Below are 27,396 nucleotides of genomic sequence, written 5' to 3'. Positions count from 1 at the left end.
TCAAATAAAAAAATATTTTTATGGAAAAACATATGCTTGTCATTATAACTTTTTCTACCATTCATTAGATTGCCTCAGGCTATGGCACTGATCCATCTGTGACAGCAACCTTGAATAAAATGGACATCTTCATTGAACTTGTTGTGAACCCTGATGGGTATGTCTACACTCATACAAAAGTAAGTTACTACCATAATTATACTATGTATTTTGAATCATATGAAAGCATTTTATGGACTATCATTTAGGAATCTCACTAATATAGTATCAAATGCGGATTTTTTTTTAATATATTTTATTGAAATTTTATATAAAAGAATAAACACTTTAACCTAATATAACAAATAATTTATTTACACAAGTGCCTACATTAATTCTTGCTGTATGACTTGTGAAAATTCATTAAACAGCATAAAACTAATCATAGAACATGGATAATATTTCTCTATTGATAAGATCATTTTATCCGGTATAATACTATGTATTTATTTTATCTGTTTTCATCTTAATAGTACACATTTCTCCATGCCAAATTATAGTGAAAGTATTTATAAATTATGTAAATGAAGGTGCAATCTCATTTTTCAAACTTTTTGTAGCCATGTTTCTGGGCATTGAGGTTTGGCATAATGGCTAAGGTATTTACTTCACTGATATAACATACACAAAGTGAGTCTTACCTTAGAAAGTAAAATTGGCTACTCTTAAAATGGCCCACAAGGGTAGTTACTCTAGCACTTACTTATTAAGAGCTCTCCTGTGGCACTTGCTACTAATACAGTGCTGTCTAGATTATGTAACAGATAGCTAGGAGGTTCAATGCCCAACTTGTGAAATTTGTGTGTGTCTGTGTGAATGTGTAATGCTTGGTGCTATATGCACGTGTCCTGAAAATTATTAATTTAACTCTTCACTGAGCTCTCTTATCAAACTTTTTGGGATCAGGAGATGACGTAGTGGTTAAGGTATTTATCTCACAAACACAAAGTATATGGTTTGATTCTCACCTTTGATGAAAATAGGGTAGGTTTAAAATAACCTACAAGGGCAGCCTAGTACTTACTTAGAAACCTATTGTTTATAAGCTCCATAGAAGTAGGAACTAAAACCTGGGTACACGTTCAGGAAATATAGCATTAAGCAACACCAAAAATTTAGTTAATGTGATTTATTAGACCACAATGCTTGCAGAAAATATTTATTTTTCTCAAAAAGGTAGTAGAACTTTGCAGTTATAAACCACATGCTACCAATCTGCATCTGCTTTGATTAAGGATTTATACCTCCAACACCCCAATATCTTCCTTTTTGTATATGATTTCAGTTCTCTTCAGACTACTTAGTATAGGTGTAAAAAAGAGAATAATCAACAAAATACAGATAATGAATCTCTTGAGAAAAATGAATTTTTTTGATATATTGTAGATAAAGTTGAACTTTTGGAAAGGATAAATATTTTATATATTTTGGTTAAGTATAATATATCTAGCTCACCATTTGTTTAGAAAATGTTAGAACTCAAGAATGGGTGGATATTATTTTTAATTATGTCTGATATTAAATCAAATTTAGAGATTAAGATCCCTCTATTGATTTTTTACTATAATCCAATTTCCATATCCAAATTATATTTGCCATTTAAACTGCCAGTCTTAAACATTTTAGTCTCTCTTAACATTTGATTCCAAAAAATCAAATGTTTAAGCTTAGCATTTTTTTTTCTACAACACAACTGACTGGTAAATTTTCCCAGTAAAAAGCAACTGTCTCTACATGCTAGTGTAAATGCTATAAATAATAATAATGCTATCTACCATGCTTTTATCTCCATGTATTTATGTACAGAATTAAACAATTTCTTAATATGTTGCTTATGGAAGAGGAACATATTATACATTCCTGATTCCAAAATATAAAACTGCTATGAAAGTGAAATTTATAACATAATCAGTTGTGAAATCTTGGAATAGGCTACCTCAAAATAGAGGATGTTGTACCACACTCAATGTATTTAAGTCATTAGAATATTGGTTTGAAAGCAATATATATACTCTGCAAATGTGGAACCTGTACATTAAGGGTCTTCAGTCTTAATGCAGTATAACCAAAGTATGAAACTCTGAAGTAGAATCTTTTGTATTATTGACGTTTTACATAAATATTTAATTAACAACAACTTCATATTATTGTTCAGGATTTGCATATGCTGTGCAGTGATATATATATATATATATATATATATATATATATATATATATATATATATATATAAACTGTGTCTGACTGAACTTTAAAGACATGCAGGTAGGTGTGTGAGTTTGTGTATGCCTTCTTTGAAGGTTGGGCACTGGGCTGGCAACTCAACACCGTAAAAACCCACTGCCAATCAATAGCGGACAGGTGATCCACTGTGATGACCCCTAACTGGGGAAAGCCAAACGACTTAGTGTGTGTATACATATATATATATATATATATATATATATATACATATATATATATATATATATATATATATATATATATATATACATATATATATATATATATATATATATATATATATATATGTATGTATATATGTAATGAAATGGTTTCATGCATTTTTCTAATTGGCTGTGTGACATCTCCACTCTGGGCCAGTAATCAAGGAGTCTGAATCCTCTCCACTGACACTGGAGAGGGATGTTCACTTGGAATACAAATGGATACACACAGTATTTCGTGACGCAGACCTCTCTGCATCAAGCACAATTTCCTTTAAGAGCACACTGGGGACACAGTCAGCCTGAGGTCTGGATGTCACTGTCTGTCTCCCCCCAGGCCCCCAGTAAGAATCTCCACTGATACAGCTTCAGAGTTAATTCCTCAACTGAGTGCCCAAGCCAAGTCCTCCAGCATTCTCTGTGAAACCAGTGCTTTGTGTCCCCGCTCCAAGTAGCTGACACACACACACTTTGAGATTTGATTTACACAGACACACACACACACACACACACACACACACACACACACACACACACACACACACACACACACACACACACACACACACACACACACACACCTGGGAAAGGCTGGCATGGATTATCTGCTCTACCAACTATGCCTAGACTATAAGGTAGATTCACTGCCACCAATCAGTTACTATACGGCTCTTAAAAGGGTATCCAATTATAATGAGTGAAATTAATATTAATACAAATGGTAATGTTGACCAAACAGCCAGGCTTTCAGGAGTGGCCAGAGTTATCACAAAATAAATATGTGCAAAATACTCTCAAAACTTAAATCTTTTCTAAAAAGGACCAGCCACAATGAAACGTTTAAATATATTGAATAATAAATAACAAAAGAACATAAAAATACTAAATATCTATTTTCAGTCACAGGAAATATTAAACATAACACTGATGGAAAGTTTCACACAGATACAGAAAAACAGCATTTAGTTAATCTCACTATCTTTTCCTGACTGACTAAAAGAATTACTGTTCCCTAGTTAAGTTACTTACTACTGCAAGGCAAGATACTGTGGGTGAGGGTCTTTCTAGTCAGGTTTCCAAGGACATACTGCACCTGAGACTTCAGTCTCTTCTAATATTAAAACATTATTTCTGTACAGAATGGCATAACATAATCTGGTCATCTGACCTCTGGTTCCAATTCTATCACCAACACTAGAAGCTGACAGGATTTTAGCACCTATGTGTTACCATACACACAGATAGTGCTCTTTTCAGATCTCCTGGAAGTCATAAAACCATAACACACTTCTCTTCTTCTTCCTACAGGAGCTAATAAGCCATACTTTTGCATCTCTGGTTTCAATCAAAACTGTGAGATAACATCTTCATGGCCTAGGCCCAGTTTAATTTTCTTACTATTTTTGAAGTTTAAGATTAACCTCTTGCCTTCCAGTCTATGCTGTTGAAACATATACATTAATTCAGTTACAATAATGCATGTACATTCCTTTGCTTTCCAGCATGGTACACTGTTGTTACATTTTAACACAAGCGAACCTCACAGATACATTTTCAGCACAAGCATCTGTACAAATCAGTTTCATATACAAATGACATAGAATTATTTACAAAATTCCAGCTAGCTGTGCTAGCATATGTTACACACCCACTACAATTTCTCCTGGCATGGATGGCAGTACCTCCTATCGTCACAGGCTAAATAATAAGAATTTAGCCACATAGCAACTGTTTTAATAACTGAAGCTATAGTACAAGCTTCTTTTTAGGAAATACTAGTTCACCATTTCTCTTACATGATGCCCCAAAGCAATTCCATGTTTCCAGGGGTGCAATAGTATCTTCAAACAAATGTCATTAAATTGTTTAGTATATTCTTTACAAGAAACTAAAGCTGTTGTCTATATAATGTATAGTATCTGAGGTAAAATAGCCATTGCAATTAAAATTATCTTTCACAGAAAAGAATAACATATTCCATTTATTATTGTTTGAATACTATCTACAATATTTTGCAATTTGTTGTTGCTATTTCTTTAAAGTTGCATGTAAGAATAACCCCTAACTATTTAATTTCTTTGCTATCCAGTTTAAATGTGCTATTAGTTTCCATCAAATAATTCAATTCTGTTTTAATTAATAAGGTGCTTTGTTATGATTGAACTTTAGAACTGACATCTGTTCAAGTTAGTTTTATTCTGATTGAAGTTTAGACCTGACATTAATTCAAAATATTTAATGACTTTTATATTTATAGGTTTATAAGTACTTAGCAAAGTAAGAAAGAAACATCTAGTCAGGCTGCTGTAATAAGTAATAAAAAAGCATTCTACAGCTCAAACAGACTGTGTAACACATTCTGCCTGCTTACTTCATCTCACAGTTGCTAAAGAAGTAACAAAATATCTGTATAAAAGTCAGGTTAAACGCTTGCTTTCTCCCAAGAGTCAGTGAAATTGCCTGGCAAAGCTACAAACTTTGTTTAATACAGTACTGAGTACAACACAGCTCACTTTTCAAAGAATTGAGTAAAATTGAGTAAATTGGAGCTCACTTTAAAAAGAACTGAGTAAAACACTGTAAAGTTGTATTCTTTAAGCCTGCATACTCACAGACCCTGGAAATCCTTGTAACTTGGTATATCCCTGCTCCGCTCACCCTCGCTTTGCTCGGGCTCGCTCTGTGCCCCACCCTGCCCCCAAATCTCACCCCCCACTGCTAAACTTAAGCCAAATAAACTACTCCCCCTCCTACAACCTATCATTGATAACCTGCACCTCCATACACCACCCCTCCCTGCCAACAACCCCCTTAATTCTCCAACCACATTCCTTACCAAGTACCACTACTATCAAGATGAGACCAATTATGTTCCTCTCAGTTATATTGCCTGGGCTATATCTCCTCACCATCTATGAAAACCAGCCCTATTGTGGCTTTCACCACCCCATATCTCATACCATCTCTGGTCCCACCTTGAGTGAATCAGACCAACCCCTAGCTCACTACAAACCTGTCCTCTCCACTTTTAACAACCACCAACTAACTAGACCACAGACCATCTCCCACAAAACTAGATATTATCATAAAATAATAAGTAAAGTGCTGAAAATAATAATCACGGTACAACTTACTCTGATGAGGGATGGAGACATCCACTCTAACCCTGGACCCACCCTTCCCACAAGATCTCAGCCCACTACCACCTTCAACATATGGCCAAATGTAAGGTCCCCTAACCCTCTCCTGACCTGTCACCTAAACATCAGTAGTATTAACAACAAGGTCCATAATCTTCATGCCCTTCTAGCCACTCACTCGCCTGATGTGCTATGTCTTACAGAAACCTGGCTAAAACCATGAACTAAAAATGATGAGGTTATCCCACCAGGGTACAACATACTTAGACTAGACCAAAACACCAAGAAAGGTGGAGGAGTAGCAGTTCTGTTTAAAACACAATAGATGTCACTCTAGCCCCACAGCAACCCCCCCTTGTTCAATAATGCAAAAGCCCTAGTTAGCAAACTACAGCTTAACAAAAGTAAATCTATAGTCATTGCCTGCATTTATATCCCCCCAAGCAACAATGCAAATTCCCTAGAAGACTTTCTCCAATGGCTTTCCAACACATATCCCCATGAAACTATGGTGTTAGGAGACATTAATATTGACTGGAACAATTGTTTCTCTGAATCTCCCACCACCCATATAAACCTTCACGGCTATACCCAACTTGTATCCTCACCCACCAGAATAAATAAGTCCAACTACAAAGGCAGTATCCTGGACTGGATTCTTATCAACAATCACCCTGACCTGTATAACATGGTTACCCTCCCAGATGATATAAGTGACCACCTACTCACTTACATCATTAAACATAAAGTAGATAACCACCACCAAGTTCTTTATAAATGTATCAGAAACAACAAGAACTTAAACTCCACTGACTTTCAGAATGAACTCAGAGCATGCAGTTGGATCATACTTAAATAACTTCCACTAGATGATGCTGTGGACTATTTTAATTCTAAATTCCTCTCCATTCTAGATTCCCACGTTCCTATCTGCACCCTTAAAGCCAAAACCAAGACCACCCCCTGGCTCTCTAAAGGAACCAAAACCAAAATCATAGCAAGAAATAACGCATGGGACAACTGGCGCACATCCAAAGACCCACTTTACCATATTAAATTCTGACAACTAAGGAATGATACCAAGAAAGCCACATTGTTAGACAAAAAAAAACTTCTATCAACACCTTCAGCAAAAACACCAGAACAAACCTCAAAAATTTGGGCTGGCATAAACAAACTGCTCCACCCTGGCCAAACCTCCACCCCCACCCCCTACACTTGCGACCTTAAAACTTCAGAGGAAACTGCTAACATCATTAACAACTTTTTTACCAAAACCATCCAATCACTAGCTAGCCAACTACCCCCCATCAGCTCCTTTCAAAACTCCTCCACAACCACTACCCCACTCCCTTTCGCCTTCCAACCTGTATCTACATAGACCATCCGATCTCTAATTAACAAACTAAAGCCTACTACCCTGGCAGCTGATCTCCTCCCACCAGAATATTTACAAAAAGGGGCAGATGCCATTGCATACCCTGTCTCGATCATAATAAACCGCACATTGACTGAAATCACTATACTCTCTGTCTGGAAGGTTTCCCATGTCATTCCCCTTCATAAAGGAGGGAATTCTTTAGACCTCTCAAACTTCTGACCAATAGCCATACTATCACCACTGGCCAAAATTATGGAAAAGTGCATTCACAACCAATTAATGCACTATCTCACCCAAAATAAACAACTGGCCAACTCTCAGCATGGTTTTAGGCCACACCACAGCACCACATCAGCCCTCCTATCCTTCTCTAACTCTATCAACACCAATCAAACCAATAACAAACTTACCTCAGCTCTCTTCCTAGATCTAATATGGTCAATCACCAACTGCTTCTCTGCAACCTGAAGGAACTGTCACTGAATAGTAGCTCCATTAAATGGTTCCAATCTTACCTGTCTGATAGACAACAAGCAGTTTTGTGGCAGAATACCCTATCCACATGTCTACCCATTACTCTAGGAGTCCCCCAAGGTTCCATACTAGGACCACTATTCTTCTCAGTCTTTATCAATGACCTACCCACCATCACTCCCAAGGCCACCTGCATCCAATATGCGGATGACTCTACTTTAATATGTACCACCTCCTCCTCAACTAAACTTATAACCCTAACCCAGAATACTTTCAATGATGTAGAAGAATGGTTTACAAACCGTCACGTTCTATTAAACCCCAACAAAACTAAACTGCTCATCTTTTCCCCCACCTGCAAATCCTCCTCACCATTCTTTACTATAAGTTCCAACAATGGCACAATCATATCCCCAGATACTCACACAAAACACCTGAGCGTCACAGTCGATAACACCCTAAAATATGATATCCATGTCAATCAAGCCATCAAATCTGTCAACAAAAAACTGGGCTCCCTATACAGGCTCAAACCCTTCTTCACTCCTTTTGCAAAAACCACTATCACTCGGTCCCACCTACTTTCTACCCTCCTCTATGCCTCCCCCCTCTTCACTAACCTGAACCAAGCCACCCTTACCAAACTTGCTAGTTGTTACAACCATATTGCTAGATTTGCTACAGGTGCTGCCTCTAGGACCCATCATTGTATCAACCTAACTCAACTAGGATGGTTAGAGTGGCCCAGTCTTTTCCGATACAACCAACTTATAATAACCCACAAAATACTATATCAGCCCAAAAAAACACCAGCACTAAATAAGATCATCAAATCATACAGCAACCTGAGGACACTACACTCTGCTGACAAACTGCTGGTGCAAACAACTAAGAGCATAAATGTGGCTGGGGACTCACTATTCGCCAACTCAGTAGGCAAAACTTGGAATATGCTACCTGCCAAACTTACTGACCAATCCTCCTTAATCCAGTTCAAAAAAAGCCTCAAACTACATTTCCAACAGCATTGGCAGTGTCCCTGCTTAAACCCCTACTAATCACCACCAGCTGTTCCTGCAAACTCTCCCTAAGCATTTCAATCTTATACTCTAATAAGTGTATGAATTCTTGAAGGGACTTAGCTCATAACTCCGTGTATTATTGTCTGAAATTGAAACCACATGATTTTGATGTTGTCTACTATGTCTTATCCATGTTTGTCACCCTACTGAAAACTACATATTATACTTATCTCTAAATGTTTCTATTGTTCCTAATGTATTTATACTCTGCTTTCTGGAGCTTTTCTCCCCGGGCCCCCACTGAAAATGGACATATATCCAGTCAGACTTTCCCGGTAAACAAATGTAAAATAAATAAATAATAAATCTACCATTGTCTAGCCTTATATTCCCATGGTAGTTTTTAGCCCTTATATTTTGCAGGAATCATAGAAAAACTCACTAAGCTAGGCATCAACCCCTATATCACTAGATGGGTTGCAAACTGGTTCACAAGTAGAATCCACAGTGTGAAAATAACTGACTCCAAGTCAGACTGACAACCAGTCATGAGTGGAGTCCCACAGGGTTCAGTCCTTGGTCCTCTCCTGTTTGGTATCTACTTCTCTGAAGTCCAGGCCAACATGAAGGGACTCCGGCTGACAAAGTTCACAGATGATTACAAGTTGGGAGCTATTATTAACTCCCTGAATGATGTTGACATCCTACAGAAAGGCCTCACTGAGACCAACGACTGGTGTCAGAACCATGGCCTTAAGCTCAATGCCAAAAAATGTGCCATCATCCCCTTTGGGAAAAAACATGGTTCCCATGAGTTACCACATCAGTGGTAGTCCACTGAACACAGAAGGCTTTATATGAGATCTGCGAACACAGGTTGACAGCAACCTCTCTTTTGATCACCACATTGCCACTGTGGTCAGAAAGTCCTTCTATGTGGCACATCTCATTACTAAGGGTTTTGCATCCAGGAAGAAAGAGGTCATTGTCTCCCTCTACTCTTCCCTTATTAGGCCAATCATTGAGTACCATGCCCCATTTGGCATGTACCTCACTAAACACCTGCAACAACGGGAGAGGTCACAAAAGTACCTCACAAAAAGGATCCTAGGCCTTAAACATTTATCCTGTATGGACAGACTAAAAAAACTCCGACTATTCTCTGTCTCATATTGCCGATTTAGAGGCGATCTCTGCTTGACAAAGCCATGTCTGACCCAGCTCAGTTAGAAATGCTACATGTAAAGATATCAAAATCCCTCCTCACCACATGCTCCAGAGACCACAACCTCATTACCACAATCAACTGAACATGCTGGAGAGACAGGTGCATAACCCAGAGACTGCCCATGCTATGGAATAGACTTCCCATACATGTCAAGCAGAGCATCTCACTGGCCCTCTTCAAGAGAAATCTTGATGAGTGGATGGGTAATAGAAAATTCACCCCAAGGATCACTCCAGTGGCTTTACTTGACAGAGGCACTGGGAACTAAGGTCAGGTGGCACGATGCCAGGGTAATCCTATGGGCTAGGCTTGTAAAGACTCCAGGGCCATTAGCCTAGTACACACCTATGAACCTATATGAATAATGCATAGATGGGCTGAACAAGCATATGAGGACAGAGGTGCTAAGTGAGGGGTGAATTTATAGTTATCTATCCATTTGTCCAAATTACATTTGAATAGGGCTAAACTGGGGTGAATTTTAGTTATGCATCTGTTTGTCCAAATTAGGTTTGAATAGAGAATGATGAGTACTTTGCTTTATGTGGAGTGGCAGAAGGTGCCGTAGAAGTGGCATTCTCTGTGAAACAGACCTATTCCTCCAAGGTATTCTATTTATTTTGCAAAAACAGACCGCGTTACCTTGAGTAGGTACTTATGATACTACTGGACTTTGGAATGTATAACAGGTTTGACAGAATAAGATCTACTGAAGCCTTATACATGAGGAAGAGGTCACTTCTCAGTAGCCTGTATAATAACAAGAAGAGAGACAAAATTTTGAGATGGTCTGCATAGTTTTTCTGATTTAGGGCCTTGATTTTTTTAGTGAGAAAACATTGTGGTCATACCAGTTGTGACAAGTGTTTGAAAAGGTAAGTAAAGAAAGGAGCATTGTACTCAATAATCAGCAGAATGAGAGCCAAGGACAGTGGAACAATTACCTCCTGGATCTGGAGATATACTGTCTTTAGATACCTCCTCAGTGTATCATCCTTCAGATGAGATGCTAAACCACGGTCCCATCTGCTTGAGCTGGTGGTTGCTCAGGTGAATGTAAAAGACACAGCACTTATCAAAAAGAGTAAGAAAATTCCCCAGTACCCTGGCCAAATTTCCTCTAGTAGTATAAATACCACCCTGTGTCTCCCCTTGAATAAAGACTAGTAGCTTAGTGAAACTAACACAGTCAACAAAGAATAAAAATTAAATAAAAATATAAGCTGTGCAATGAAAAATAACTTTTTTACAAAAGTGGATATGTGGTCATCAAATGCCAGTTCATTGTTGACATAGGTTCCCCAAAATCTAATTACAGGATCAGTTTTCAGGGTGTATTCCCAGTGCGATAGCTAAAATGGAGTCATGGTTACACTTCTTAGCATTTAGTTTTAGCCTATGGTTTTGACACCAGATATTTGTTTGGGACAGGCCCACCCGGAGGATCTTTGTGTTCCCTGTGAAGTTTATGATGGCACAAAGCTTGCGGTCATTTGCTGACTTGGTCAGCCACAAACCCTTAAGATTAGCATTGACCTCTAAGAAGTAAATTACAAAGAGGAGTGGCTCAAGGACTGAACCCTGGGGTACACCTTTAGTGACAGGTCTTTTGGAGGCGATAGAGCTGCCCACATTAACTTCCTGTTTTCTATTTGTGAGCCAGTTTGCTATCCAATAAGTTACATAGGGATTACCATTTAGCTGAAAGAGTTTACAATACCAGAGTGTGGAGTGGTGTTAATGCCTTTGTGAAGTCTAGATATGTGGTGTGAACTGTTTTGACTTCATCTATTGTTTCAGTATCTTTTTGAAGAAGTCACCCAGGCTAAGTAAGCAGGACTGACCCTTGACAAACCCAAACTGGCTTGGTTTAAGAGGCTGTAGGTTAACTGCATCCTTATTTATTAATTCCATAATGACCCTTTCCATACTCTTACAGATGAGATTGGTCAGATCTGTTGATGCCCCACATTTGTGCAGGGTGATGTCTGATGGTATCCTCCATTCATCCATCACAAAGACTTTTTAGAAGCTAATACTGAGCAGCATAAAAGATTTAACACAGCAGGCAGTGGAATGAGAATCTTTTTATCTTTGTTAGAACTTTTTTGCACACACGTGTCTTTTTTGTGTGTGAAGCACTGAGAAATGCCTGCTGTAACAGCCAAATTCATTTAATTCCTTTCCTTGCTTATTTAACGTAGAGTGGGTGCTTAGCTAACTACACTAAATATGGAAGATGAAATGGGATACAAGCTGCCTAAAGTACAAAATACCCTCCCACTTCTCCAGAGAACATGCAGGATACACAGACAAGGTTCATCATAAGGACTTCACACTGAAAGGTAGCATCCAAGGTCATGGTGCTCAGCTCGTCAAGAGAGGATAAAAGCCAAAGGAAGGCATTTCACAGTCTGGGCCACAGCACACATTACATGTCAAAGGTACAGTAGGCTATATGCAGCCTTGCCTTACATGCCGAATTAAGCACATTTTAATAGGTAATGGAGTGGGCACAAAGTTACTACATATCATGTATTGTTAACATTAACAGTGAGTAGGATACAAGAGAAAGCTGGTTAATTATCCAAAGGATTAAGCAAGAGCAAATCATGTTCCCAATCTAATTCCCAAATTATATATATATATATATATATATATATATATATATATATATATATATATATATATATATATATATATATATATATGGGTCCACTTTGTAATTTCGAAATACTGATATCCCGAATTTCAGTATTTAGAAATCACAAAGCCGAAAACCCAACCACAACTCACAAATCCGAAAACACACAACCGCCAAATTCAAAATCCCGAAACTATGCTACTCATATACACACACAAGCAAATCAAACAAATGCATCTAAACTACATATAAGCAGGAGGGTACCCCCCTATGTGGGGGGCTGCGCCCCGCCACCCCCCTTCTTATATAGTCTAACACCGAGATTGCACAAACAGAAACACAAAAGAAACTCACAAACACACATCTTACAGTCCCACACACACACACACACACACACACACACACACACACACACACACACACACACACACACACACACACACACACACACACACACACACACACACACACACACACACACATCACAGTCACAACACACACTTACACACTAAAGCCCCTAATCAACATACTTACACACACAAACTTACCTAAATTAAACCAAAACATCCACACATTGCACAAGCGGAAGTGGAAATTCAAAATCTCTGTGCTTCGGGATTTTGAATTTCGCACTTCTGACGGTTCTGGAACTTTAAGTACTCGGCTTTGTGATTTCGAAATACTGAAATTCGGGATTTCAATATTTCGAAATTACAAAGTGGACCCATACATATATATATATATATATATATATATATATATATATATATATATATATATATATGGTATACCTTCATATGTGTGAACGCACATTTCCGAATGTGCTGAACCGCGAACCGTTTAGCCGAATTCCGTCATGCTGACTTCCCTAAATGTCATAAAAATATTGAAAAATGTAACATTCCCGATTGCTCCACCACTGAAACGAGCGTTACCATGGGTCAAAAAGGGGGTGAGGTTTTGTAATTCGGCACTTCGGTTTTCACGATTTTCGAATTTCGCAGTTTGCAGTTCGTGGAAGCAGGGCCGAAGATGTGTCCGTCGAACTTATGAAGGTATACCATATATATATATATATATATATATATATATATATATATATATATATATATGGTACTTGTTCAGGTTCACAAAGAAGATAAATGAAGACTGAGGGAATCAAACCCTGTACCACAAGAACTATGGTTCACAGCCTTAAACCTCTGTGTCAACAGCCAGCATAAATAAAATGTTAAAACAAGTAAGAAGAGTTACTTAGAGCAATGCTTACCAAACAATATGTGATACACGCACACACACACACACACACACACACACACACACACACACACACACACACACACACACACACGGTGTATATAAAAAGCCAATGAAATGGTGCATGGTCCTTCAGTGGTGCAAAGAGAAAAAGTATATAAAATCCAAAAATTATTCCAGCACTCAAAAGTAGCAAGTAGAAGAAATCCTTCATTCATCGTAACTTCAACAACAAACACCAAAAGACTGATCAGTTTCACAACATAGTGTCATCAGTGGTGAGCAAATGTAACTCCAAGGCTCCTATCCCAGTCCTCTCTTTTGAACTTCAAGTCTTTTGAGCGGCTTTCAGGCCTCCAGCTGTCTGCCCCCCATGTAAATTTCTCTCTCTCTCTTTCTCTCTCACTAATCAGTCACTCTCATTTTTTTCTCTCTGACTTTGGATTCGACGTATTTACAAGAAGGGGGTGTGGCTTCCCTCATTCTGGGCATCTATGTGTTATTCTCCTCCCAGAATGCCTCAGTACCAAAGTTCCATGTACTCTGCAGTGATCACTAGGTGACACCATACGGCACCATGTATTAACCTGCTAAGTATTTAAAAGGGAAAACACACCCTGAATTGTATCTTATTACAGTGATCGCCAGCACAGTTTATGCCATCAAAGCGTAGTTGTAAGGGAGCAGTACACTGATTGTTAAGAATGCGTAAAAGTAAGAAGACAAAGCATGAAATTAACAACCTTTGAAATGTACATTTTAGGACAGAATGTGGCGTAAAACAAGATCTCCTAATTCTGGCTCTTCATGCATTGGAGTGGACCCCAACAGAAACTGGGATGCAGGTTTTGGATGTAAGTTTGCAGAAGTGAGCACATCACTGCTTTAATATTAATACATATTTTAGTATATGAACAGACAGGTGTCATGATAATTTGATGACATGTTTTTTGCATGGATGTTAGGATTTTATTATTATTTTGCACATTCTATAATGATGCTTCCAATTACATAACGAGTTTGTAACCAGTTCTGTAGGGCAGACTTGCTTCAGAAGCTTCTTTGGCTGTAAAGCTATGTGACAATTCTACTATGTCAGAAAAAACACACCACCTCTTTTCCTATGGAACTCCTAAGACCTAAACTTTGAAAAACACATTACACATACAGCCCTAGTTCTAGTTAATATATCAGGTTTTCTTCTTAAAACCACAGAAAAAGAAGCTATTAGTATATTTCAAATTATTTTAACAGTTGGCCAATAAAGAAAACAAAATTACAATATAAATGCACAAGCTTTCATCATTAACACATTTTTTAGAACAAGTATCCTACTGAAAGAATATTGATCTTTTCCTCTCTAATGCTAAAATGATCTCATTCTAGATCCCAGCTACTTTTGTTTCAATAATCAGGATTTATTCATTTTAAAAGTTTAACCCTTCACACAAAATGTAATATGCAATGTATATTTGCATCTTGATTGCACACCTATTCTTATATTCCTATATTTTTTACAATAATGTTAACGTGAATAAATTGTCCTATAGCAGAAGTACAATGTAGCAGCGCTTGACACTATGGATCACAAAACTGGGACTGCGCACCATATCAAATGATAAAAATCCAACCCACCTTCCCCAAAATGAGTGAGTTGACAGTTTCTGCTCCTTTCCACACTTCTCTGTAGAACTCCTTCAGCACATGAGACACTAACTGGACTTAGGTCACCTGGATGACTTGTATTTCAGGTGCTTAAGTGTTCCCTTTAACTACATTCTATGAAACGAAGTGAAAATTAAAAAAAAAAAAAGACAAGCAAATAAATCACCTGCTAGCAGTACTTAGCTCATCACAGGAGTAATAAGAGTTTCTGAATATTCCCACTATCTAAATACATGCCATTTTTCCTTTGTTTGCCATGTGTGGTTTATTACGTGCACTGAAGTACAGAGTTCTGTAAAAATTATGCAATTTTATTGTAGAACCCAAACTTAACAGGCAGAGCTGGATTTTTCCAGCACGGTTAACTGAAGCCTTGGCAATAGCTTTTAGAGCAAAATGTAATTGAAACTGGAAGCCATAGAGACTGCTTGTCTTTTTCACAGTATCTTTTGTGTCAAAGTCCATAAAGTAATGACTAGCAGCTAATAACTAGCAGTAACTGTTGGTTAAATGTCTAGTAAGTCTCTTCTGCTTCAGCAAGAGTCAGGAATAATATTTACAGCAAACAGGTGTTTTCAGGAAGAATTTAATCTCCTCAGGCTCCACTGGATTCCCTTTTTAGGAAGATGTGTAGGTCTCTCCACAAACACACCACAAACATTCCTTCTTTACTACAAGTATGCCATCTGGAATCCTTATTCCAAACAAACAACTATCCATTCATAGGAGGAGAACTTCTGTGAATATGTAGTATTAAAGTTCTTTCTTTTATAAATCACAAATCAGGTGTTATTACCCGATTAAGTTTACTGGCAAATGCAATCTTGCAGCTTTTGCAGTCATTTGAAGAAACCAATTATCCAACCATAAAAAGGATGTGGCAAAAGATAGACAACAATTAGTCTGGAATATATTGAATATAAGTTTTTCAACAGCTGAATATCAGGTCCTTAATAAAGCCCTATCGTTTATGCCTGCTCAGAAAGCAGACTTGCCTGACACTATTGATATAAAGCTTTTTATTAGAAATTTGATGTTTAAATTAATGTTTGATAAACAGACTGATGTTACTGCAGACACACATGTATTTAGAAAGCCCAGTGCATACACACTACAGAACCAACCTGTATTAGAACTATTTAGTCGGGTCTGTAAAGGAGAATTATATGATTTGCTTGTCAGTAATAGGACACCTGGATTTGTTAATTTGGCGAAGGAAGAGAGGGAAGCCTTGAAGACACTGCAGATAGATAGATCAATAGTCATTAGACCTGCTGATAAGGGTGGTTCTGTGGTTGTGATGGATAGGGCATTCTGTTTTATGAAGATGAATGAAAGGTTACAAGATAATAGCATGTACAAAGTCATTGAAAATAGTATAATAACCTTCATGTCCCAAGAAATTATAACTTCATTAAGTGACTGTGTGAATGCTGGCATAATCACTAAAGAATTGTTCCAATATTTTATGATTGAGAATCCATTAATTCCCATGTTGCAGGGAATGCCAAAAATTCATAAGGACCCACTGACACCCCCATTTAGACCTATAGTATCAGTTGGAGGGTGTCTCACTGAGCTACTATCAGTATATATTGAGAAACAGCTGAGACTTGTTTTAGATCAGCATGGAATAGTAATATGGGACAGTAAACATGTTTTGCAAGATTTATATAATAATCTAAGAGAAAGTGACAACAGAATACCCACACACATGGTGACATTAGTCGTTCAGTCTTTATTCAGTGTGATTCCGAATTTAGAGGGTATATAGATGGTGCAGGAGTTTTTACAGGTGAACAGTATTTATTCTTTTGATAAGATAGAATTTATCTATTTTTAGGAAATGTAGTTTGAATAGCAAAAAATTTTTTAAAGAGTTTGGATAATCAAAAAAAACCTTTTTGGGGGGGGAAAAGGGGATAGGAATATGAGTTGTTTTTTTTAAAACCCTTATTGAAAAACAGGAAGCCAATTTGGTTGGGGATTTTTGCCAATTAAAGCCTTGAAAAAAGGCACCAAAATTTTAAAGAAATCTTATTAAAAGGGGAAATTTTTGGGCCCCAAATGCTCCCAAAACCCCAAATAAAAGTCTAACTATTTTATTTTTTTAAAGTTAAGTTATAAAAAAGAATAATCCCTATTTGAGCTGTTTTAAAATAAAACATTTTAGAAAATTAAGTAACCTGACAAGAGAATTGATGTTGGGAATTCCGGGTTTTTTTTTAAAATAAAAATTAAAAGGAAGACTTTCCCCATGAAAAAATTCCCCAGATAGATAATGTACTAAGTAATTGGGGTAATGAAAGTTATGTTGGGGAATCTGAGGTTTTTAAAAAAAAAATTTAAAAATTTAAACCCAAAATTTTTTAAAAGAAATAATTTTTTAAACAAAAAATTGGAAGTTTTTTTGTAATAATGATAATTTTTTACCTAAAAGGAATTAAATTTCAACTACAAACTAATTTTATATTTAGTGGCCCTTGAAAAATTATTGGAAAAATAAATTTAAAAAGTAAGGACTATTTTTAAAAGGAAAGGGGAAATATTTCATTCAAATTTTAAAAATGAAATATTTTTACATTTTTTTTAGAGTTTAATTTTACAAAGGGAAAAATTTAAGAAAGTTTTTAGGGATTTTTTATAAGACATTGGGGAATAAATTATAATTGACGTGGGGATTCCAGAAGGCTAAATGGACTGGCATGTTCAAGCCTGGTTAATAATGAAAATTAATCCCAAAAAGGGCCCAAAACAACCATAGGAAACCCAATTTAAGAAGAAAAAGGGGATTGGGGCCCAATTATCTTCACTTTTAAAACATTCAAAGGGTAATCTTTTTACCCACATAAATTTTTTAAAATAAGTAAAGTCCCTTATTTTAGCCTTTTTGAGTAAATCAATTAATAGGGAGACTCTCCCAAAGGAACAAAGGTCAACCGGGTTTGGTTAAAAGGGGTTAGACGTTAAAAATAAAGTTCTTTTCATCTGTTTCAGAGGAACCTGTTAATGGAGCCCCCCAGAATTGTTGAACCTTATTTGAAAAAATCATTATTTGGGAAAAACCTCCCACAATGAATAAAAGCTGGGGGATAGACCTTCCCAGAGATTCCCTTTAAAGGCCCCATAAAAAAAGGGGTCACATTTTAAAAAAATTATTTGGTACAGAAATTCAACGGACCCCAAAAGCAATAGATAGGCCAAGGGTTAAGTTTGTCAACTAGGAAATTAAGGGTGAAAGGACAATTGTTGGGCAAATTGTTGGGGAATGCCAATAACCTATCATAAACCTTTATTGAAAACCCTTTATGAAAAAGGAAGGTTAAAAAGGGGATTTTAAATGTTTTAAATTTTGTTAAAATGAATTTTTTAAGATATGGCAATCGGTTAATGCCAAAAAGGGAAGTGGAAATCGATTTAATGATTTTTGTTTTTTTAAAATTTTTTAATTTTTAAATGTTTTTGGTTTTTACAAAACAATTTTTAAATTTTAAAGGAAATTTTAAAATAATTTTGAAGTATTTTAAATTAGTTAGTTTTAAATTTGGTTAAATTTTATAGTAAAATTAATCTTTTTAAGTAACTTGCAATTATTTGTAGGTTTTAAAATTTGTCCCTATATTTTTCCCAATGTTTATAACATTAGGTACTAAAAAAACCCACTAAAGCAAAAAAAAACCAATTCACACCTAAATTTTTAAAAGAAAAATAAGTTCCCAAAAAGGCTTTTTCAGAGGATGGAACCCAACAAGCTTAAAACAAAATTGGAACTGCTATAATAACCACAAATTTGCACACCGGGCATTAAAATAAACAAAAAAGCATGTTAAATACATCAAACTGGGTAAAAATGGAAAAAGACCAAATTTACACAGTCAACAAATAAAGATTTTGGGGGAATAAAAACAAAGAAAAAATTAATTAACATTAAGAAAGGCAAAGATCTTCCCAAGTAACTATTTTAGGGCCCATAAACAAAGAATAATTTCAAAAATTTTTTAAAAAATTTAGTAACAACAAATGGACCTTAAAATTAAAAAATTTGAAAAAAAAAACAAACTTAAGGAAATCCAAAAAAGTGAAATCCCAAGTGAAGGTTTCACTGTCCCTTCAAAAGGACTAATCAAAGTGAGGATTTCAAAATAAAGGAAACTATCTCAATTTTAAATTTGGGAAAGGCTTTGGTATAATCAAACCGGAAATTCCCGTAAATTAAATTTTCCAGTATAAAAGGTAAATGGGGTGGTAACCCTAAAGAAAGATGGAAAAGAAATTCAGGGATTATCAACTCTATTTATGGAAAGGTACAACTGTTTTAAGCTCTGGGTCTTCGGCGTAATGTACAATTGAAAAAATATAATCGTTTTATACAGAAAATATGAAATTTTTTTTTCCCCTTTGCAAAAATATTGTTTTATTAGGACGTTAAAGAAAAAAAAATCTACAAACCCAAAATTTAAAATTTTTTTAACCCAAAGGCGTTCCTTTTACTGCTTATGGTGATAAAAAAGTTTAAAAATTTATCATTACAATGTTAAATAGTAAAAACCTTTTTAAGGGGAGTTAAAAGTATTCTATTTAAATCGTTTAAACCCCAAAAGGCAATCTTTTAAAAGAATCTGTCCCATTATTTTTTATTCAAATTTTATTATCAAAAAATCTGGTGCACTTGCAAAGGGTAAATTAAAATTTCAAATTAATTAAAATAGCTAAACGCCCTTTGTTTGCTTTTCAATTTTAAAAGGGGAAAAAGGAAAGAAGGGAATTATTTCTTTTTGAAATTAAATTTTTAAAAATTTTTCAAAATTTATTTAAACAACAAAATAAATAAATTAAAAGGTTTTTTTAGAAACAAATCTTTTTATTTAAAAAAAAATTTTCCAAAAAGGAATATAAAAAATTTTAATTAAATTTTTAATTAAAAAAAACAAAAAAAAGGTCCCAAGGGACCCAAACCTTTTGAATAAATGTCTTTTTAAACAAAATTTATAAAATATAACAACTTAAATTTTTAAAACTTATGGGCCAAAGAAAAGAATCATTAAAATGCCTCCTGGTGTGATGGATTAAAAGTCCTCTATGGTAAAATTAATCCATTTCAACGGGGTTTAAGGAAAGAAAGAATTTTTTAAAATAGTAAATTCCTTACGTTTAAATCACGAATTTTAACAAGAAAAACTACTAAACATTTGCCCATGTGGATCCCAATTTTTATCTTGGGGATTAAAATAATTTTTAAAATGTTAAAATTTTTTTCCCCATATTTGGGAAAAACCCAACCCCACCCAAACCGAATTTTTTGGACAGTGAATTAATATTAGAATCAAAACCCTGATTTTTTAATCACTGCTAAAGTTTTCCACCTTTTTTAAGTTGACCAAATTAGGTCAGTAAGCTTTGGCCCTTGGAAAATTAGGCTAAAAACGGCCCTTAAAATTTATCACAGGCCCAAACATTTTAGCCACATGGGGGGTTAATATGGGATTTCACGAGGGGTCTTAAAATTAAAAAGTTTCATTTTTACACATAACAAAATCCTAACACCTGGCAAATGCATTTATAGAAGGTAAAAATTACCCAGTACATTCACATTTTAAGGAAGGAAAAATTTAAAAATTTAAATTACCTTTAAATTCTTCTTAAGGGCCAGTTTAAAGGGGTTTTTAAAAAACCCCATTGCGCCCTTTTCGTCCTAAAATTTTCTGGATTTTGGGTCCTACCAGAGCAGGTAACATGACTTATGTACCGATTTATTGGTTATCTAGTCAATGTTTTGGTTTGAATGACCAGCAAGCCAACAACTGGTTTAAAAAAACATTAAAATTTACTAAAAGAAATTTTTATTTTAATCCTTTTTTTTGGGAATTTTTTTTTTGAATGTACAATTAAAAAACCAATATTTTTTAATTAGTATTCCTTTTTTTAAAAAACCTTTTCAAATAGATTCATAATGGTTTCCCAACAATAGAATTAAACCCAACTGAAAAGGGTGAAATTTAGGAATATTATAAAGTAAAATTCCAATCAAATGCCCTTCATTGGATTGTTAAAGATTCCGCTGATTTCAATATTTTTAAAAAGAAAAATTTTTGCAACAAAAAGTGGAAAACGCTTTTACAAGGAAAAAATGTCTTTTTTCCCAATGGTGGCAAGGGGTTTCCGTTTTTAAACCCGGTGGAACAATTGGAACGCATAATTTTAACTAAAAGTCTGAAAGGATTTGGTTCGATCCGTTAAGGAACAAAGGGCATTAGAATAGAAGTTCAAATTGATAAGTTAAATGAAAACTATTGAGCATCGAGTAAAAGCGGTTAACTAGTTTTTTCTGACATGTTTGCCATGTCAAAGGTTCCACAAAAAGAAACTGGTAAACACTTGAAAAAATCCACAAACGTCTGAAAGCAAGGAAACCAAAGAACAAGGCAGAAGCCCTCACAGTCCTTTTTCTTTTTGTGGAACCTTTGACATGGAGAGCCCAGCAAGCCAAGTGATTCAAGATACATCAAATGGGGACACTATTGGTATGCCTAACCTGCTGTTTTCACTGTCGCAGAAAATTGATGCGCTCAATGAGCGCTTTAATGCACTTGAAAGCTCTTTATCTTCGCGACATGGTGAACCTTCAATTCTGAGACTTTCTATGAATGGGCACTGTAATGTTCCTGATTCTCAGGCATCATCCGCACAACCTCCTAGGGCTGTTTCACCTGTAATTCAAACTTCTGGGGCCGTTCTGATGCTGCTTTCCCTATTGAAAGTAATGGTAACCAGCGTCCTTTACACGCACTGAAAACACAGAACGGACCACTTATCGGTGGAGCCACCATATCCAATGGATTGCCAATACAGGTGACTTTTCACTTTTGTTAAACTCTTTAATGATGCACCGCCGTGCAGGACCGCTCTGCTTCTGCCACTGCTGCTGTTTCTCTGGCAGACAAACTGAAACTTTTGGATTCAAAAACACTTAAACTCAGGAAAATGCAGCTGGAAACTGCTTACTTCAAACAATGCCTAAATGAAGGCATTGTTCCGAAGGGACTCAGGTGTAATTTTGCACCATCTGGCTTGATTAATAGCGATGCTTTCCTAATTGACTTAAAGACACTTTTCCAGTCGCAGGGTTTACATCTTCTTGAGTTGTTAGTCAAACACTATTCTATTTGTATATCTGATTTGACTAAAGAGGTTTGTTTGCTTGATGAGGAAATCAGGTTGAATAACGCTTTTTCACAATTAAAATATGATCATTCACGTTTTCCAGCATTGACACCTACATGGTCAAATTGAAAACAAATAAAGCCAAAAAATTACACAGGGATAGGTCATCCTATTCTAAAGATATGGCCTTCCCTAATTTACGTGTACAAATTGAGGGTAGTTTTGGGGTTAATCCATCTGAGTTACCTGGAGACTGTTAGAGCAACTGGTCCTGGGTTTGTGGATAGCCAAGATGTACCAACACAAAATGACCAACCTTTACGTAGGAGTAACCGTAATAAAATAGACAGGATACCAGTAGGGGTCTAATGAAACGATACCTGCTGCTGGGTATGAAGGACCCCAAAATACCAGCAATAATTTTTTAGGGAACAGGAACAACAGGGGTCGCCGTAGGGGAATGCAATTGGAACAACTAATCACAAACCCCTTTACATTCTGAACACTCCTGTTAAGGTTGTTAAGAATATGAAAGGTGATTTTACAATTTATAATTTTTCACACCTTACCCTTGAACCAGAAATTGTCGAACTGTTAGCCTTGGGTAATACTTTTGTACCTTCTATCAAATGCGACTTGGCCAGGTGTTATTGGATTTAAAATGTTATGTACGTAAACTAAATTTGAAACTTCTGTTTAACTTTTCCACAGACTCCCTGGTCTCGAAGCTGAAACTGCCTAGTACTTTCAACCCGCCCCTCCATGTGGTCTTAAAAATGTTTGAGAGTGCCTGTGAGTTGGACATCAGGTTTTATTGAAGCCGCCTTGTGTTGGTACTAGCCGCTTCAATATTTCCAAGGACCAACTTGAAGCATTACGTGACCTCCGCAATGTCGGGGTCAGGATCATCAAGCCTGATAAAGGTGGCGGTTTGGCCATCTTTGAGCAGGCTGACTATGTAGAAAGAATGCACAGGGTCCTTGATTCTGACTCATATGAAATCTCATCTGTCAACGAGATGAATATCAGTGCCAGTAGGATTAGGGGTTATTTGAGGGATTTTTTCATCAACGGCAGAATAGATGAGGAGACATATAAATATATAGACATTTTCCACGCCAAGACTGTCATGTTTGGAATCCCCAAGATTCATAAAAACCTTGGGGATCCACCTATGAGGGCACTGATAGATGGTAGGCTTTCCCTCACCTACCCTTGTTCAAAATTTGTGGATACTTTACTGAACCAGTATGTTGACAGTGTACCTACTATTTGTAAAGACTCATGGTCTTTTCTTTCTGACCTAAATGGGCTTGAGTTGGATATGGATGTTAACTTTTTGACCATAGACGGGTCGATCTTTATACATCCATACCACACCAGGAGGCCATTGAGTGGATTGACTTGCTTGGCGTGAGCTTCAGGCTCCTATTAATGTCATTAATAATGTTACTGAGTTGCTTAACATCATTTTGTCATCAAATTATTTCCTGTTTGAAAAAGACATTTACATTCAAAGAGGGTTGCCATGGGCTCCCCATGTGGGGCAGCCGTAGCCAACCTTTTTATGTCCTATTGGGAAAGAAATTTTGTTTTAAACAACTCAGAGTGGAATGGTAAACTTTTCTACTATACTCGTTACCTTGATGACATTTTTATTCTTTTTAGGGGTGATCATTTAACAGCACAGAGTTTTGTCGATTACATCAATAGTACAACACCGTTTCTTAAATTCACTTTCCAGTTTGATAGTGTTAGTATGAATTACCTTGATGTAAAACTGACTAGGGACGGTATTACAGGAAGGTTAATTTCTACAATTTACAGGAAAGATACATACGTGAATTCCTTCCTTCATTATACCAGTTCTCACCCCTTTAAACTTAGAAAAGCAATAGTCAAAGGGCAGCTTGTGAGGGCCGTGAGAATTTGTAGTCAATTGTCAGACTTTAACGTTGAATGTCAATTTTTGACAAACCTCTTTGTCAACCGTGGCTATCCAGCTACTCTTGTGTCTGAACTAATAGAAGAGGTCTTGAATAAAAGAAATAGTGGGTTTTACAGACCTCTCTTGCTTCAAGAAGAGTTGCCTTGCACTGTGGCGGTTTGTAGATCTAGTACCTCTGGCAAGTTTTCCGATGCCACGTCTCCTATTGAACCTGCCTCTCATAGGGCCTCTACTTGTAGTTTCATTTCCACATTTGGGGTGAACTCGTATGCAATACAGAACATTTTGTTTAAAAACTGTTTTTTTATCACCAGTAATGCACCTGTAGGTGAGAAGTTAGGTGATAGACCTGTTGTAGTGTTCAGAAGAGGTAGAAACATCAAAGAATTGTTACAGACTCCTTATGGCACTTGTAGTGCTAGAATTAATGGTTCTTTTGCCTGCGGCTTCTGTAACTTCTGCTCACATATTAAAACAGGTAGTAGTTTCTGCATTGAAGGAAGGAAATATTTTATACATCATCGTATTTCCTGTGATACGAAAACAGTAGTTTATATTGCTTTTTGCACATGCTGTCCAGCATTCTACGGAAAGACGGACAGAAGGCTTAAAGACAGATTGTATCAGCACTTATATGCCATCAGGAATAAGAGACTTGATAATGCCCTTGCCAAGCATATCTGTTCTTTTCCTGGGCATGCTTTCTCTTTCATGGGGATTGACCACCTCCTGTTCATCCTCGGTGGACCTAGTGCTCTTATACTTGAGACAAATGAATTGCTTTGGCAACTTAAGCTTAACGCTTTCTACCCTCCGGGGTTGAATGAAAGCTGTAATATTGCACCTTATCTCAAATTAAAATCGTATATGAGATAGTTGTTCCCTTTTTACTTTAAGAATCACATTTGCCTTGACACTTTTGATTTAGTCCTTTTTGCATTAGCCCACTATGTGTGGGTACAGTGTCAAGCCACTTGGTGGCACTGTTTCCTACCTTTTTGTTGGTATTTGACCTAGCAAGGTTCGGCTTAGGTTGTTATATTTACACTTAGTAATTTTACTTAATTTTAAGGTCACACTTTAGATGTGGGTTGTCTACATCTTTGGAATTTATATTAACTTTTAGTAAAAAGTTATTCATTTGTTTTATTATGTCGTCCCCCTTTTTAAAATAATGTATACTTGGGAATGACTATTTAGCATTTTGCTTTTTAAATGTACATATAATTTTGTGACACTTTTTTCTTGTGTATTTTTATTTCTTAGGAAATATACTGAATTTTATTTGGGTTTGACTGTGTCAAAATATTGTGTCTTTTTGTATTGTCACAGTCTTTTAACTACATCAACAGTTTAGCATGTATTTAAACTATGCCTGAGGCTTTTTGCATTTTACTTCTTCAGTTTAATGCAGGCATCTTGTTGCATAATTTGTGGTTAATTGATAGCATTTGACTTCAATTAACTTTCAGTATTTAACTGCTTGTGTTTGGTTGCCTTTGTATCCTCTGAAGAAGCCACCATATGTGTGTGGCGAAAACGCTGTGATTTTCTGTTTTAATAAATTGCGTTTAGGACTGTGAGGGCTTCTGCCTTGTTCTTTGGTTTCCTTGCTTTCAGATGCTATTGGCATTTTATGATATAATGAAGGGAAAGCATTTACACTGCTTCTACACCTCTGCTGTGTTTCTGGTGGGATTTTTGGTGACTGCTGAATATTTCCTATGTTATTCCCAAGCAGTTAATTGCCAGGGGGCTTCTCTTTTTTTGCTTTGAATCTTGCAGCTTTGCTGACTGTACCATTTTCTGAAAGTAACAGCCTTTATTTAGATCATTTGAATACCATATATTTTTTGCAAGGCCTACCAGTACTATATAACATATGCTTACTTTGTCCATGTCCCACTCCACAGCTTGGACTTATGAACACCATTAACATGATGACCTCCCATATACATGCACTCTCTCATACTTTTTACATGAAAATGGACAACATTTTAATAACTACTTAACATGTTTGCATGCGTATTAACCTTTTCGACCCCACAAACTCACTCTTGCTCATCTAAGATTTTACATAAAACAGATAGCACTTTAGCAACACACAACACTTTAAACTATTGTGCTAGTTGTGGTTTTAACATAACATTGCTTCCTAAACAGTAGACTTTTTCCACTGATACCTGGATGTGTATTGTATAGCCCTTTAAATCCTAGTTCAACCTTAAACTAGATGTTCTTCTCCCATCATGTCATATTATGTACTTATAGTTTAACTGCGTATGCTGAACGAAAATTAAAACCTATAACTCAAAAATATTTTTATAGATTCTTTGCTTTTTGAACTATTTTAATCCATCAAAATCACTCTTAAGTTCTTGTATTTTACTTTTTTTCCCGTAAAATGCTGATTATGGGCATGCCATGTTAAAATTATCTTATTTATTTATTATTTTACAATTGTTCACTGGGGAAGTCCGTCTGGGCACAAAGGCTCCTTTACAGTGGGACCTGGGAAGAAAAGCTCCTGTATATGCAGTACAAACCAAATCTTTTAAATTATACAATATCAACAATGTCAGGCAGAATACATTTAAAACAATTTTTACAATGTCAAAATAGATAAAATAGTAACTATACATACAGTAGTTAGGTTTCTTATACTAATTATATTCTATGCAGACATAGTTAAATAACTATGCAGTAGGATAGATGTCACAGTACAGAGTAATGAGTTATTTACAAAGGGTGGAAAGCAAATGGTTGAATTAAATGCTAAATATAAATGAAATGAGTGGTCAAAGAGTTAAGAGACGCATAGGAAGAAGGTGGAGTGGGTGAAGACAGGTTGCTAGTTGGTAACAGAGTAGACAAGAGCAGATGTGTAGTAGAAGAGGAGAAAGAACCACAGATGTTATACTTATCCTGCAGAAGTACAGCTACAGAGCCAGGACGTTGAGAGGTGTTTTCTTAACAGTGTTTTGAATGCC

General features: G+C 36.2%; 1 protein-coding gene across 1 annotated transcript in view; it reads left to right on the top strand.

Moving 5' to 3' along the window:
- LOC122814878 (carboxypeptidase A1-like) overlaps positions 1–27,396 on the top strand; it is a 99,469-nt gene that overhangs the window by 34,906 nt on the left and 37,167 nt on the right. The window contains exons 7-8 of the mRNA XM_044087152.1: positions 69–179; positions 14,396–14,486. Of these exons, the coding sequence (XP_043943087.1) occupies positions 69–179; positions 14,396–14,486 (202 nt within the window). The remainder of the gene's footprint in view (positions 1–68; positions 180–14,395; positions 14,487–27,396) is intronic.

This window comes from Protopterus annectens, chromosome 11.part0 (genome assembly GCF_019279795.1).
Source record: "Protopterus annectens isolate FY-2018-M chromosome 11.part0, PAN1.0, whole genome shotgun sequence".
NCBI lineage: Eukaryota > Metazoa > Chordata > Ceratodontiformes > Protopteridae > Protopterus > Protopterus annectens.
Note: the sequence above shows the minus strand (reverse complement) of the source record. Positions and strands in the feature narration are given on the sequence as shown.